Genomic DNA, 14,945 nt, shown 5'->3' with positions numbered 1-14,945 from the left:
TAGAGACCCGTGAGGGGCAAAGGTGTCTCCTGGACACACAGGGCACTGGTGGCCCAGCCGTCTGGAGGACCGGCCTCCCTGCTGAGCGAGAGGAGAGATGCCCCCCCATCTCTCGATGCCTCATCCCTCTCTGCCCCCAGAATCGCCAGACCTGGAGCCAGAGCCGGGCCTGGCCTCAAGTCTCCCCACGGCTCTGTCTGCTACCCTCTCAGCAGCCGCCGTCCCCAGCCCTGGCTGTACACCCTCCGGTGGGCTGCGTGAACCTCTGAGTCCCGGCCCTACCGCTGACCCCGCTCTGGACCCTGGGCATACCCCAGCCTCGTTTCACTGTGCTTCCCTTCATCGTGCTTCACAGAGTCTGCATTGTTTACAAACGGAAGATCTGCAGCAGCCCTGCGCCGAGCGAGTCTATTGGTGCCTTTTTTCTGACAGCATTTGCTCACTTTGGGTCTCTGGGTCACAGTTTGGAAATTCTCGCAGTATTTCCAACTTTTTCACGATTATTAAATTTGTCACGGTGCCCTGTGACCAGTGATCTTTGATGTCACTATTGCAAATGTTCGGGGACACCATGAACCCCACTTATTTAAGACAGCACACTTGGGGCGCCTGGGTGGCTCAGTCGGTTAAGCGTCCGACTTCGGCTCAGGTCGTGATCTCACAGTCTGTGAGTTCGAGGCCCGCGTCGGGCTCTGTGCTGACAGCTCGGAGCCTGGAGCCTGGAGCCTGCTTCAGATTCTGTGTCTCCCTCTCTCTCTGCCCCTTCCCCGCTCATGCTCTGTCTCTGTCTCAAAAATAAATAAAAACATTTTTAAAAAATTAAAAAAAAAAAAAAGGACAGTAAACGTAACGGATACATGTGTGTGTTCGGATTGCTCCCCAATCGACCATCTCTGTCCCTCTCCTCGGGCCTCTCTGTTCCCGCAGACACAACGCTATTGAAATCAAGTCAGTTAATGACCCTACAATGGCCTTTAAGCGTCCAAGGGAAAGGAAGAGTCACATGTTTCTCACTTTAAATCTAAAGCTAGAAATGATTAAGCTTAGTGCAGAAGGCATGTCAAAAGCCAAGATGGGCGAAAAGCCAGGCCTCTTGTGCCGAACGGTCAGCCAAGTTGGGAAGGCAAAGGAAAAGTTCTTGAAGGAAATTGAAAGTGCTACTCCAGGGGGGCCTGGGGCGGGGTTGGGGGGGCGGCACTCAGTCGGTTAAACAGCCAACTTCGGCTCAGGTCATGATCTCACAGTTTGTGGGTTCGAGCCCTGTGTCAGGCTCTGTGCTGACAGCTCAGAGCCTGAAGCCTGCTTCGGATTGTGTGTCTCCCTCTCTCTCTGCCCCTCCCCCATTCGCGCTCTGTCTCTCTTTCTCTAAAAAATAGATAAACATTGAAAAAAAATTAAAAAAAAAAAAAAAAAGATCAAACCAGCCACAACATTCCCTTAAGCCAAAGCCTAACGCAGAGCAAGGCCCTAACTCTCTTCAGTTCTATGGAGGCTGAGAGAGGAAGAGGAAGAGAGCGAGGAAGCTGCAGACAAAAGTTCGAAGATAGCAGAGGCTGGAGAAAAGAAGCCATAAAAGCACAAGGTGAAGGAAGCAGCAGGTGCTGATGTCGAAACTGCAGCAAGTTTTCCAGGAGATCCAGCTAAGATAATTCACGAAGGTCACTACAAACAACAGATTTTCAATGTAGATGAGACAGCCTTCTGTTGGAAGGAGATGCCATCTAGAACTTTCACGGCTAGGGAGGAGTGTCCGCGGACTGTCCCGAGGCCTACGTAAGGTAATGGATGACAAGTGCCAGCTCGAGGCCTGGCACATGGTAGATATTCACAGCATGGTTCTCTTCCCTTGACTTCCTTTCAAAGAATCAAAGCCCCCAAATTCCAGGAGAGTCTAACGAGCTTGGACGGGGCCTTGGCTTTCACTGCCAAGACGGCCACCTGTCCTGGATGTCTCCAGAGAGCACGCACATACCCTGTCAGGCACGTGCACAGACACACGCTCACTCTCAACACGTGCAGCTTGCACATTTCCACGGCGGGCTTGCCGCATACCTCACAACTGTGCAATCACACAGTGCGTGCCAATGTCAGGTTTCCGTCCCACTTCCGTCCCCGCCCAGCTCCTGGGAGTTCTAACCCTCCAGGGAACTCACGGGCGAGCGTGCCCACACTGAACCTGCCCCGGGTTCTAGAAGCCTCTGCCCCGACCCCCATGGAAACCCGGCTGCAGCCTCCACGGAGCACTCCTCGCTGCCAGCAGACAGAGGAGCTAGATGTCCGCAGACAGGGGTGGGGGCTGGGAGGAGTGGGAGGGCTGGCTGGGGAGGCCCCAGGGGCTGCTAGTATTATGGAATCGTCTGAATCATCCGTAGGGGTGTAGCAGGAGGAGCGTCTGCAAGCTCCTCCCTCTTCTGGAGTCAGCGGCCCTTCTCTCCTTGCCCCCTCCCCTCCCTTCCCCTGGCTCCTGTTCTGGCACAATCCCCCGGAGCCAGACAGGCAAGTGGGCAGGGAGCTGGCCAAGCCAAGCCCTCCTGAATCATACCCATGCAGAGCGGGGCTGTGGGCAAGGGCCCGGGGCTGGGAGACAGGAGAGCCTGGCGCAGATTGGCTCACCGCATGGGGGAATCAGGGTACACAGAGGGCCCACAATCCACTGTGGACCTCAGTTTCCCCCTGTGCTTCTTGTCTATTTGCACTACACCCTCTCAGGCGCCTTCCGGAGCAGGTTATAGGGCGTATTCTGCAGGGGGTGCAAATTCCCCAGGAGGCTTTCACACGTTTTCTGTCATTGTGATGGTAATCTAAAAATACAAATATCAGCATTTTTGGAATACATGAGCCTGCCCAGAGATGTTACGTTTTGCATTCACGTCCATGAAGAGGTGGTGACACGCGGTGCGGCCTGGCGAGCCGCTGGGACATGCTAAGTAAGGCCCGGCGACACCATGGCACCCATGCTCTCTGTAAGGGGTCTGAACAGACAAGTGCGGGAGGATGCAGCCTTCTGTCTGCCTGCCCCCGGGACCCTGCTCCAAACCATGCTTACGTGTTTTCAATGGAGATGTAATTCACGTAGCACGCACTCAGCCTTTGAAAGTGTGCAATTCACTGACTACCGGACCACTGCCCGATTCCAAGACCCTTCATCACGCCCATTTGCAGATGCCCCCATCCCCCTCCCACCGGCCCCTGACCACCACTAAGCTACTCTCTCGTGTCCACGGATTTGCCCGCCCTGGACATGTTCATTTCTTAACCACCGACTTGGTTTCAGCACAAACAGAACAAAGCAAACAAGTAAGCACAAAAATCTCTCCCCTTACGTTAATGTTCTCAATTTGAATTCTGTCGATTTCTTTTGGGGCCAGAATTTTTCATCTCTCTTGGCTTTAGAGTTGTGTAACTCTCGTAAGTAGTGCCTCAGTGACTGTGTTTATGTGTCATCAGATAAGAAGGATTTAAGGGTCCGTGCGTCAGACTGGCTGCAAATTCCTCCTCTTCCTATGCGCAGGCCTCTTTGCACTGGGACTCTACCGCACTTCCCACCAAGAGATCGTCTGTTTCTACAGCTTGAGTCTGGGCTTGGCCATGACACCTGCTTGGGCCGACGGGATGCTTCAAAGCATGACACAAGTAGAGACCTGGAAAGTGTTTGCATGCTGGGGCTTGCCTGCTCTTGCCCCCACTGAGGACCATGTGACAGACCACATGAATAATCCCAGGCTAGCCCGCCAGGGACGCAGCCCTGTCACCCCCGTCACCCCAGCTGACAGCCAGTACCAAAACACCTACAGCCCCACCAGATGCTGCATTCGCACGAGTTGAGTCCAGGCACAGGAGTAGAAGTAGCTCCAGCTGGGCCCCGCCCAACCTCATGGCCCACAGAACCATGAGCTAACACAAACACTTGTTAGAAACCATAAAGTTTGGGGATGGGATGTTAGACAAGCAAAAGTTGACTGATACATTCTATGAAAACGGTTTTCTTTTGTGTACAACAGATGGACCGTGGCTGCCCCTGGGGAAGGAAACTGATCCTGGAGGGCAGAGGTGGGAGGGGGAATCTTCACTGGATCCCCATTCATACCTTCTGACATTCGAAGCATGGAACGGGTTGTCTACTCAGCCTAAGTTTAAAAAAATGTTTCTAAGGGTTCCCTGCATTAGACTACTCTCCTCTGCCCTCCCAGCTCCCCATACTCACCAATGTGGTGGGGAACCTTCTCCAGCTCCTCGATCTGGATGTGCCTGGCACCCGCCGGGATCTGGACCAGTTTGAGAGCTCCTGCCACAGAGCAGGATACAGAAAAACCGTGAGCATCTTGAGCTGGTGGCCCCACTGCCCAGCACACCCCGTCACCCCCTCCCCCTGCACGTGCCCAAGAACCTGTTTCCTCATCTGTACAATAGGAAGGGGGGGACCCTTGCCCACAAGGTGCCGAGAGGTTCAAATGAGATGCTATGGCTTAAAATGCCCTAAAAACTCTAAGGGCTGTGGGGGGGGGGGGGGAGTATGCACACACTTTGTTGCTACAATTTTCCACTTTCTTGAGCCTACTTTTCTCTCCTGATGTTCCCCCCCCCCTTTCTTCTCATACCCTGAGCCACCATCACGGCTGCCCTGGGCCCCATGGCCCTCCCAATCCCAGGCCTGGAAACAAACCCCTCTCGAAGCCACCAACTTTCTCCCCACAAGGAGAGATGAGGCAAAACTATGACAGTCCCAAAGGGGAAATGGATCTAATTCTTCCTAGAGTGTAAAGAACTAATATCTGGCCCCTTTCAACAGCCAAGTGTGGTCAGATGGAAGGTAGGGAGGGAAGTCAAGGAACTCAAGGTACCAGGAGTTGAAAGGAGGCACCACAAGTTGACCAAAAAATGGAGAGAGAGGGGAGAGAGGGAAAAAAAATTCCAGTCTAGTCTGGGTCACATCCTCAGACGTGTCTGAGCTCTCACTCCCACGATAGCCCCAGGGCCAAAGAGATGGCTGAGTTCCTATCACAGCGCACTGGCCAGCAGAAAAATGCTTCTGAAGTCCTGGGCCCGAATGCAGGCAGCACTCACCGGAAGAGGCTGCGGCCAGCTGCAGCTTCTGACTCAGTGGCCTGGGGCAGCCCGGGAAGGTCTGGAGGCAGGCTCTGGGTGCCTTCTCCCCTCCCCTGCCCTGAACCGTGGCCCAGCAGAGGAGGGACAGCTTGCCCAGGGGACTCGGGCTCAAGGGCCCCTGCTGGGCCAGAACCCCAGCCACTCCTGGTCATCTCCCAGCCCCAGCCTCTCACCTGCCTTCTTGGAGGCCTTGCCCAGTGTCCCCTTCACAGTCCTGCAGTGAGAGTTGTCGCCGCCACAGACACCGCACTTGTCATCTGCCTTCATGGACCCCACCTCCTTGTCACAGCCAACGGGCTGACACCAGAGGTGGGGTCAGAGGATAAGGCTCCCGTGCTCCCCACCCCCACCCCCCACCCCAGGCCAGCAGCCCCTGGTTCCCTCCCCAGTCCCCAGGCCCCACGAGTTGACCCTGAACCCAGAGGCATTCCTGGACACATCACTGCCACAAACTCGCCATGTGACACGGGCAGGTCTTAAACCTGGCCATTCCTCTTCCCTCGAATGGGCTGGGCAATAACCCCCTTCTAGGATCCCAGGGTTATGTTGAGGACCAAGGGTGTCATGGGTGGGGAAGGCGAGGAGATGCCTGTCTCCCTAGGGCCCAGGAGAAGCAGGCAGTATAGCCCTCCAGTCTCCCCAGGCAGGCAGAAGGTGGGTGGCCCGGAGCAGGGAACCCACCACACATTCGCCGCGGGCACAGACGCTGTATGGGTCCCGGTAGCTGCAGCGGGTCCCGTCGTGGACCACCTGGTTCATGAAGACCACATCCCCTGTGTCCTCCGACTGGCAGATCAGCTCACACTTCTGGGCATCTGTGGAGAAAGGGACCGTGCTGCATTCCCAGCTGTGCTCGGAGAAAGCAGGCTGGCCCAGAAGGACACCAGCGCATGTCCCAAGCGGGAAGCTCCTGGGCCAGCTCTGGGCAGTGGGGGGGAGCACTGAGTATGGAGCTGGGACTTACAGTCCCTGCCATGTCACCTATGAGCCTAGTGACCCTGGGCAAATCAGCTGACCTCTCGGAGTCTCTGTTCCTTATTTATTATCCCTGATCAATAAAATGCCACATCAGGATGCTAAAGAAAATCAAGTGATAAAATAATAGTAATGGCCATAATAATAAGCCAATATATAGTGAATGCTTACCATGTACCAAATACTTCCAAAACCTTTACATACTCTTTTTTTTTTTTTAAGTAGGCTCCACGTCCAATGTGGGGCTTGAACTCACAATCCCGAGATCAACAGTCACGTGCTCTACTGACTGAGTCAGCCGGGTGCCCCTACACACTCTTGATGCACGACCTCAAATTTTTTGTGTGACTTAACTCATTTAAACTTTTCAGTAAGTTCTAGGAAGCAAGTTCTAGCATTCTAGAGGAGGAGACCAAGGACCAGAGAGGTTAAGAAAGTTGCCCAAGGCCACACAGCCACACACTGAGAACCAACTCCAGGATTCTAAACAAGGCAGTCTGGCTTGAGTCCCACACTGACCTCTACATACACTTCAGCAGTCTCATGTATAACAGTGTATCTCAACATGATTGCAAACATCAGGACACCCTGTGAGAGTAAAGCAGGGCAGTAGGCTGGGTTTGGGTTTATAAAACAAAGTTGCAGTGAGAGTGGAAAGGAGGCCCTTCCTAGTTCTAACAATTAATTGTTCTCTTTCCCATCTGGGCTATTGATGTCCTTAAAAGAAGGTTCCAAAAAACGTAACATATAAACACTTGCTGTGTTTCTTAGAAAAAGGGAAGTTGGGGCTTAGCTAACTTTCTGGAATTTGTCTAAAAGTCCTGGGAAAGCCCAAAGCCCAGCTGCCCCATGGGCCTTGAAGCCCCTTCTTCTAGAGGCTTGTTTGGATCTGAATGGATCTGCAAGGCTTTCAAAGCGAGCCACCCCCTTAGCCAAACTTCTCAGCAACCAAATGGCTCCCCGCCCCTTGTCCCTGGGCTCCTAGGATACATCTTGCCCCAGTACTCAGGGCTCAAGTTCAGAGCCACAGCATCCAATACCACTTTGAACTTCACACACAGGGAGGATCCTGACCAGTACGCCCCAGGCAGGCAGGCAGCCACGGAAGCCAGCGGACAGTGGCGAGCTCCCCAGAATGGGAGGAATTCAAAGCAGAGGGAAAATGCTCTCTGCGATCATATTCTGGAGAGGTCTGTGCACCGGTGGGCAATGGAGAGGCCTCTAACGTCCCTTCTAATCTGAAGACTGTCATTCTAAATGTCAGCTGAATTGCCCTGCAATTAATACTTTGGAACAGGGGCTAAAAGAGGCAGCCCTGGGCTCAGGAGAGGAAAGGCTGCTCTAGTCGGTGCCATCGGAGGCTGAGGGCTGTGTGGTGGGGGGTGAGCATCTGTCCATCAAAGGACCATGGACAGGCTGGCAGGGGAGGTGAACACAGAGGACAGTTAAGGGCCCTTCCAGCATAAAGGCTCTAAGAGGCCGTGAATCCCACCCCTTCACTGGTATCTTGCTGCCGCTACAAGAGCCGTCAGTGGAAAGGCTCCAAAGCAGACAGGCACTGGCCTGCGTCTGTCCCAGAGCAGCCTGGAGGGAGTCCGTATGAGGATCCCTGGCCACAGGCTCCCATCTGTGTGCCTCTTCAATCATTTTCATTAGCTGCTGAAACAGTAGCACAGCCAGTAAAACCTAAAAGTATGGTATCTAACGGGACTGGGGCTCTCAGCAAAGCCGGGGCACCTGTACCTGTATAGAGCCTTCCCGTACAGGTAAGGGACCCGTGTGAGAGGCACCAACCCCAACAGCTAACACTGCTGTCAGCCGCAACAGCACCTCTGAGTGAAATGTCCCTGGTTCAAAGGCCACCTGGGGGGGGGGGGGGTGGGTTCAGTCAGTTGAGCGCCCGACTTCGGCTCAGGTCATGATCTCACGGTTTGTGGGTTTGAGCCCCACGTCGGGCTCCACACTGACAGCACGCAGCCCGCTTGGGATTCTCTCTTGCCCTCTCTCTGCCCCTCCTCACCCCCTTACTTTTTCTCTCTCTCAAAAATAAATAAACTTAAAAAAAAAAAGAAAAGAAAAGACAAGACATGCCCCGGTTCCAGATCGTTTCCCTGCCAGGGAACAGTCCTCATAAGCCTACACATCAGGGATGGCTTTAAGGAGGGCGGCGGCCCAAAGACAAGGGCCTGCACAAAGGCGGCCAGCCTGCCGACTGTCCTCCACCGTCCCTCCACCTCCACTGGTGGCCCCAGGCACGAGAGGCCCACCTAGCAGATGCCCAAGGACACGGCGGATGGGAGGGGGAGCGGGGCTCACTCACCGTCTTCTGGCTCGTAGGGGATCCAGCTGTGCTTGGCGTCCCGGTGGATGTAATAAGAGTTGCGCCTCGCACACTGCTGGGCCCGGAAGTCCTCGTGGGGCCCCGGGCACTCCTCACTGTTGCACACCTGGTACTGGAACATGGGCCCTGAGCACAGGCGGCCTCCGTAGGCTGGGCTGGGGCAGGCAGAGAGACCCGGTGACCTTGCCGGGGGAAGGCTGGGGAGGGCCAGGCTTCCCGCGTGGCCCCCAGGGGCAGCTCGGCCTTCTAGGGGAACATAAAGCGGCTGCTCGAACGTAAACTAGAGGGCTGCTCGTGGTGGGGGCTGCCGTGCTCAGAGCCCTTCCAGATTCTTCTCGCCCCACCCCTGGGGCATATGCCACCTGTTCCCCTGTGTGTTGCGCGAGGGGCGGTGGGGGAGCTGAGAAGCACGGAGCCAGGGATGAGCAACCCTCTCCAATCGGGCTGGAAGAGAAACCGGTCTCATTTATCTCTGTGTACCCTTCGAACCATGACTCACGGCCTGACACCACGGGGGCACTCCCTCCCAAGGTGCCCCCGCGAGTTCCCATCTGCACCTGCTTCGCGTCCTAATAAACTAAGGAGTGGTAAAAACAGACTTGGGTCCCGAATGAGAAGGCCTGGCTAGGTCTAACCCCACGTCCCGCCTATGCAAATCTTGGGCAAGTCACTTCGTCCCGCTGAGCCTTAATTTCCTCTTTAAAGGTGGGACCCGGATACCTCTTCGGCCACCTACCTCCTGGTGTGTCGGTGAGGAATAAATAAGAAATGGCCTATGACGTACTCTGTACTGTCTGCCATCGTGTTAAGAGGATTGGGTAGCGTTACGGATGCCAAGCGTCCAGGCGAAGGTGACCGCGGCTCCGCTCCCGGACGCTGGGGCGTCACGGGGGTTCGTGCACCCAAGCGCTCACCCTTCTACCTGGCGGGGAGCAAGTGCTCGATACACGGTAATAATTGTAACAGCAGCTGTCATCCGTTAGTGCTTAATCTGGGCTGGGCACAGCGCTGAATTCTTTCACTTAAGCCTCGTAAAATAAAAATAGTTCTTATCACAGAGGAGTTTGAAAGAGGGCAGCTCTGATGGAGGGGATAACCATCCACCTGGAAGGTGTTTTGCTCGGAGTGGGCGCCACAGGGCCCTGCTCCAACCCCGGCTCTCCCCCCACCGACGGGTGGAAGTTACGGGGCGGGCCGTTTGGCTCCTGTTTGCAAAAGGTCAGCACAGCCGTCTGACACAGGAATAGGCTTCTCTGGGCGGTAGTGAGCTTCCCATCCCTGGAGGTAAACGGCCGAGTGTGAAGGACCCCTCCTGAGGATGCGAGGGAGGGTGGCCAACACTGAGCCACAGCATCCAGGGGGCCTGCTGTTCAGCGGAGTCTCGGCGTCCCTGGTCCCCGGAGCCGGCTGACCCGCACGGCCGCGTGTGACCCACACCGCCAGCCCTCATCTCGCCCGAGGCTGTTCTGAGCAGCCTGGGAGAGGCAGGCCATGGCCAGCTGGCCCTCGGAAGTTCCAAAACCATGGGAGAGATCCCCATAGAGGGGACAAAAGGGGAGAAACAGACCGATCCCCCAGAACGTTGGATTTACTGGGGCAGTGAAAGGCAGGAGTCGATGTCAAGTTTTGCTTCCTGGGGTAGAAAACAAACATGGCTACTGAGCATTTAGATGCTTCCTCAAAGGTGTTTTCTCAAAGCTTAGCCAGAGGATCCGGGTCACAGGCAGACTCGTGAAACTGGCGGAGTCTTTGGGCCCACCCAGAGTCTTCTGCGCTTGAGTCTGAGAATCACCGGTTCAGACCTAATCTCAGCCTGATAGGAGATGTCAGGCCCGGGTGGAAGTGATGTGGCCCCCCCCCAAACAATTTTGGGTCCCCACCATCAGGATACAGGCACCTGCAGGGTCCTTCTCTCAAGTGTCCTGGCCCTCGGTGCCTTCCTCACCCAGCCCCTTCTCAGGCCTAGGGAGGGAGGGGGTCCCCTGCCCTGCCCACCTCAGCCAAGAGCACTCACGGGGGATTGTCACAGCTCCGGCTCCGGGATCGAACGCCACCTCCGCATGACCGTGAACATGACCCGAACTTGGTCCAGGAGCTCCAGCCTCCATCCTGGCCGTAAGTCTGCTCCGGCGACTTCCAGATGCAGTGACCTTTGAAGCACCACTGGGATGGAGCAGAGGGAATGAGGTTACCCTGGGCACCCCGCCCCCCGCTGCCTAGCCTGCTAGGAAGGGTGCCCGACTGCGCACATGGCACAGCTGGTGGGTGCCACAGGTGAGCCCAGAGAAAGGGACATTAAGAGTACGAGCCCCAGGGTGACAGAATCCCACCCACACCTCGAGCCAAGTGACCTCCGGCAAAGGGCTCCCCTTCCTGAGCCTATTCCTCTGGTGTCCACTGTGGATAACAGCACCTGCCCCCAGGGCTGCCGTGAGCCTCCAAGGAGATAATGCCGGGCACACACAGCCCTCCAAAAATGGCAGAGAGTATTGCCAATGACAGTAATAATTATGCAATTATTTGCTTTATCACCCCCCGAGAAAAAAAGAGCTGATAGGGGAGAGAAGACACAGTCTCACCATGTTAATCTAGAGTAGATCTTGGCTCTGTGTCTCAAAATCACCACTCAGAGGCCACAGGCCGGTGTGTTTGTGGGAGGCAAGCCAGCCACACAGGGAGGTCCATCCATTCACAAATGGAGGGGGCATACGAATGGAGTCTGAGAGGCCTGGGCTGGAACCCCAGCTCGGCCATTATTAGCTATGTGGGGCTTTGGCATAACTTCACCTTGCTGAGCCTCAGTCTACTCATCTGTTAAATGGGACTGTTCTAAGAACTAAAGGCAGTAATACCCACAAAGGCCTTAGCTCAGGGCCAGGCACAAAGGCGGGCTCGACCAAAGTAACCCCCTCCCCTTCTCCTGCAGGGCAATATGTAAGAAGTACAGCAAAGCTCCCTGGGTCTTTTTTAAGAGATAACAGAGTGGCTCTCAGCCTTAGAGTCACCTGGGGAGCTTTTAAGACTCCAGATGCCTTGGGGCGCTTGGGTGGCTCAGGTGGTTAAGCGTCCGACTTCAGCTCAGGTCATGATCTCACAGTTCATGAGTTCGAACCCTGCACTGGGCTCTGTGCTGACAGCTCAGAGTCTGGAACCTGCTTCAGATTCTGTGTTTCCCTCTCTCTGCCCCTCCCCTGCTCATGTGCATGCACTCTCTCTCTCAAAGAATAAATAAACATTAAAAAAAAAACACCTCCAGATGCTTTGACTTCACCCCAGACCAACGGAGTCAGAATCTCTAGGAGTGGGGAGTTTTTACAGCAGCAATAGTATACCTTACATACTACAAAAAGTCTCTCCGGTCAAGTGTGCAAGTCAACAATTCTTCACAATCGACAGCGTTGTGCAACCGTCACCACGTCCAATTTGAGAACATTTCCATCACCCCAAAGAGATCTCCGTGCCCACCTGCAGTCGTTCCCTGTTCTAGAGGTGGGGACTTTTAGAGCTCCCCGGATGGTTCCAATCTGCAGCCAGAACTGAGAGCCACGGATTGATTGTCACATGCAATTGTGACGGAAGGACCTGGAACTCTGGAAATACCAGGAGCCAGTGTACCGAGCCTCCGGGGTAAGAACCCGCCAGGTGTGAAGCCCACTGGGCCATGCATAGCCGTGGGAAGCCCCATCCATCTGTGAGGAGGCAAGCCCTCCACATGTGATGTGAGCGGGCAGAGCCTCGTGAGGGCAGAGGGCAGAGGGCAGGCTAGGGGGGCGGGTCCTGTGGCTGAGTAATAACCCTGGAGCCTCTCTTAACACCCTGCTTCTTCCCAGCTCTCTGCTTTGCTCCAGCGTGACTCAGTGATTCAGAACAACCCAAAGAGTGGAAAGGCCACTCGGTCAGGGGTCAGCAGGACCCGAAGTTCAATGAATGGCCCAAGGTCACCACAGAAATCAGGGAAGGGCCAGCAATATAGCAGAAGTGGATTTTAGAACCCCTCAGGCTCTTAGACCCGGCCATGAGGTCCCCCATACAAATGATGCCCTGGCACCCACACCCGCTCAAGAGGGCAAACACATGCCGGGTGATATGTGAAAGGGCAGGTCTGGGGCAGGGGAGGCAACACGCATGTGGGAGAACCAGCATGGTGGGCCGGGGAGGGGGGCGGGCAGGACACCTGGAGTCTTCCCTTCATCCCTTCCTTTGCCTGCCTGGGCCTCGCTCTTCTCATCTGTAAAATGGGGGTGAGATGATGCCAAACTCTGTGAAGCAAGCGACTGTGGTGTGGGAGACAAGGTGTACCTATGAGTTCCTGGGGGGCTCCACGCACACACACACGCAGCCACACGCCTGGGGGGCAGGGGCTCCCCTGGGACCTGCACACTCCTGCTGCAGCCCCGGGAACGCAGGTACCTGGCCAGGGGCACACTCTGTCCCGTCCAGCGGGGGCCCCTTCTTGGTCTTGCAGAAGTACGGGTTGTCAGGATGGCTGCACCACAGCTGTTTGCAGGGCTCGAAGGTCTGGAACTGCGCGGTAAGGGGACGGGGGTCACCGGCTACACTGGCCCTCAGGCTCTGACAAGTTGTCCAGGGGGCAAAGGGCAGTGATGGAGAGGAGTGGTGCGGTGGACGCTGGGGCCACAGCGCTGTGAAGGAGGCAGGAGGGCCCACACCCTCAAACTGGACCCCACTCCAAGCGCCATGGCCTCCGGTGACCCCTCTTCCCTCCAGCGGGGCACCGAGAAGGGGCAGGCCACAGCCCACATCCCTTGTCCTCCCCCCAGGCCTCCCTCCTGTGACACTGGGCAGGGACTAGGGTTTCGAGGGTCTGAGGCTCCAGGGAGGCTTGGGCCTGCCGACGTCCCCTGAGCCCAGTGCCTATCGAGGCTTCAAGGGGCTGTCGGTCCAGCCAGGACCCCAAAGCACCCAGACAAGGTCAGGACTCCCAGCATCCTCTAGTCTCGCCAGGCTGTGCCAGATGTTGGTAATCTCCTGCTTCCCATTGTCCAGGAGAGCCCAGTTTTTTTCTCTCCTACCATCCCCCTGCCAGCCAGACCAGTGTCCTCCAGATACAGCCCTGGGCATTGAAATCCCTCTCCACCCCCAGCTCAGAGAGCACGTGTCCCAGTGTGGCCTGGACAGACACGGAGCCTCCTGGGCCTGCAGAGCTGAGGAGGGGACTGCATTCCTGGATGGGAGGCTTGAGGCGCTGGAGTCACCAAGGCCTGACCCCTCAGAAAGACCCCTGCCCTGGGATGTCCCCTTCTCTGAGCCTCTGCCTGGACGCTGGTTAGCAGCTGCTCCGTTCTCTCCTGGGTGGCTCTAGCTAATCCCCAGGGCCAGGCTCTCCCTCGCCCTGTTCTGCAGGTAAGGAAGGGCTATGCCCCCTTATATGTGTCTCCTGGGCATGGGGTGCGGTGGGGGGGGGGGCATGCAATTCACCGCCTGGAGAAGAGTTATGTGGCGACACAGGAGAATTTCACAAGGGTGACGAATCAGCCCAAATCATCCTACCAAATCCCTGAAAAGCAGACAGAGGCAACTATTCCTCCATCAGGCGAGAGCCCAGTGGCTGATGTGACAGAGGAACTGCCTGGCAGATAAGCTCCCTGATAACCCAGCCCAGCCAGGATCCCACCAGTCACCTGCCGCTCTGTTCTACTATGTTCCATCTTTCCCAGGAGTAAAGCATCCCCCAGCCACTGCACACACCTGCCCCCAAAGGTGGGACTGGGTGGGGAAGTTATGTAGCAGAAGGTGGCGGGGCCAGGTGCCGGTCGCCCTGGATTCCCCCCCCCCCCCCCCCCCCGCCATGGCAGCTGGCACGGAGCCTGTGGGCCCATCACCAGGCTACCTGGCCAGGAGGGAGGAAGATGTTCTGTGCAGGACCAGCCTGGGTCACAGACGGACACGGCCCTGATTCTCCAGCAGTCACAGGCTGGTGGGAACTCACCGCAGAGCAGGTATGGTATCCAGAGCCGAAGTCAAAGCGGCACTGCTCGTCCATCGAGTAGTCAATGCCCGGCAGCTCCGGGGGCTGGGGCCAGGCGGGCGCAAAGGGGTCATCGAGGAGGCAGTCGTAGGAGCTGCCGGCGGAGACAAGGAGGTGAGCCAGGCTGAGGCCGGTGCTCCCCAGCTCTCCTTTCCTGGAGGTGGGGGTTTAAGGAGCAAAGAAGGCCTGCAGGAATCCATCATTGCTGCCCTCCGCTAGGAGCCGTGTCTTCCAGGGAGGAAGGCTTGGTCCCTGGACCATTTGAGGGCTCATTGCACCGAGGGAAGAAAAGTCAGGCCGCCACACAGGACGTACTCGGGGCCCTGGCCAGCTGCCGCCTGAGGTGGGTGACAGTGTCTCTGCCCACACCTGCCCCCCCCCCCAAGTCCTCTCTGTACCCATTCTTGGCCTTGAGCTCCTGAGTCTAAAGCTTGTCCTGGGCCCCTGGTGACCTGGGAACTGAGCGTGTGTGGAGGCCAGGGAGGTACAGGGAGGGAGATGGCTGGGCGGGGGGGGGGGGGGGGGGGGGTGGGG

The 14,945-nt window shown here is 56.5% G+C and overlaps 1 protein-coding gene across 9 annotated transcripts in view; it reads right to left on the bottom strand.

Annotated features, from left to right (window-relative positions):
- ADAMTS14 (ADAM metallopeptidase with thrombospondin type 1 motif 14) overlaps positions 1-14,945 on the bottom strand; it is a 115,615-nt gene that overhangs the window by 16,097 nt on the left and 84,573 nt on the right. For 7 of the 9 annotated variants that reach the window (XM_047825603.1, XM_047825611.1, XM_047825612.1 and 4 more), the window contains 7 exons: positions 14,373-14,565; positions 12,833-12,946; positions 10,437-10,585; positions 8,402-8,577; positions 5,788-5,921; positions 5,280-5,403; positions 4,205-4,285 (listed from right to left, as the gene is read on the bottom strand). In XM_047825603.1, coding sequence (XP_047681559.1) covers positions 4,205-4,285; positions 5,280-5,403; positions 5,788-5,921; positions 8,402-8,577; positions 10,437-10,585; positions 12,833-12,946; positions 14,373-14,565 — 971 coding nt within the window. The remainder of the gene's footprint in view (positions 1-4,204; positions 4,286-5,279; positions 5,404-5,787; positions 5,922-8,401; positions 8,578-10,436; positions 10,586-12,832; positions 12,947-14,372; positions 14,566-14,945) is intronic. The other 2 variants (XM_047825609.1, XM_047825610.1) reach the window with 1 other exon arrangement.

The sequence above is a fragment of the Prionailurus viverrinus genome, chromosome D2 (genome assembly GCF_022837055.1).
Source record: "Prionailurus viverrinus isolate Anna chromosome D2, UM_Priviv_1.0, whole genome shotgun sequence".
In the NCBI taxonomy this organism is placed as follows: domain Eukaryota; kingdom Metazoa; phylum Chordata; class Mammalia; order Carnivora; family Felidae; genus Prionailurus; species Prionailurus viverrinus.
Note: the sequence above shows the minus strand (reverse complement) of the source record. Positions and strands in the feature narration are given on the sequence as shown.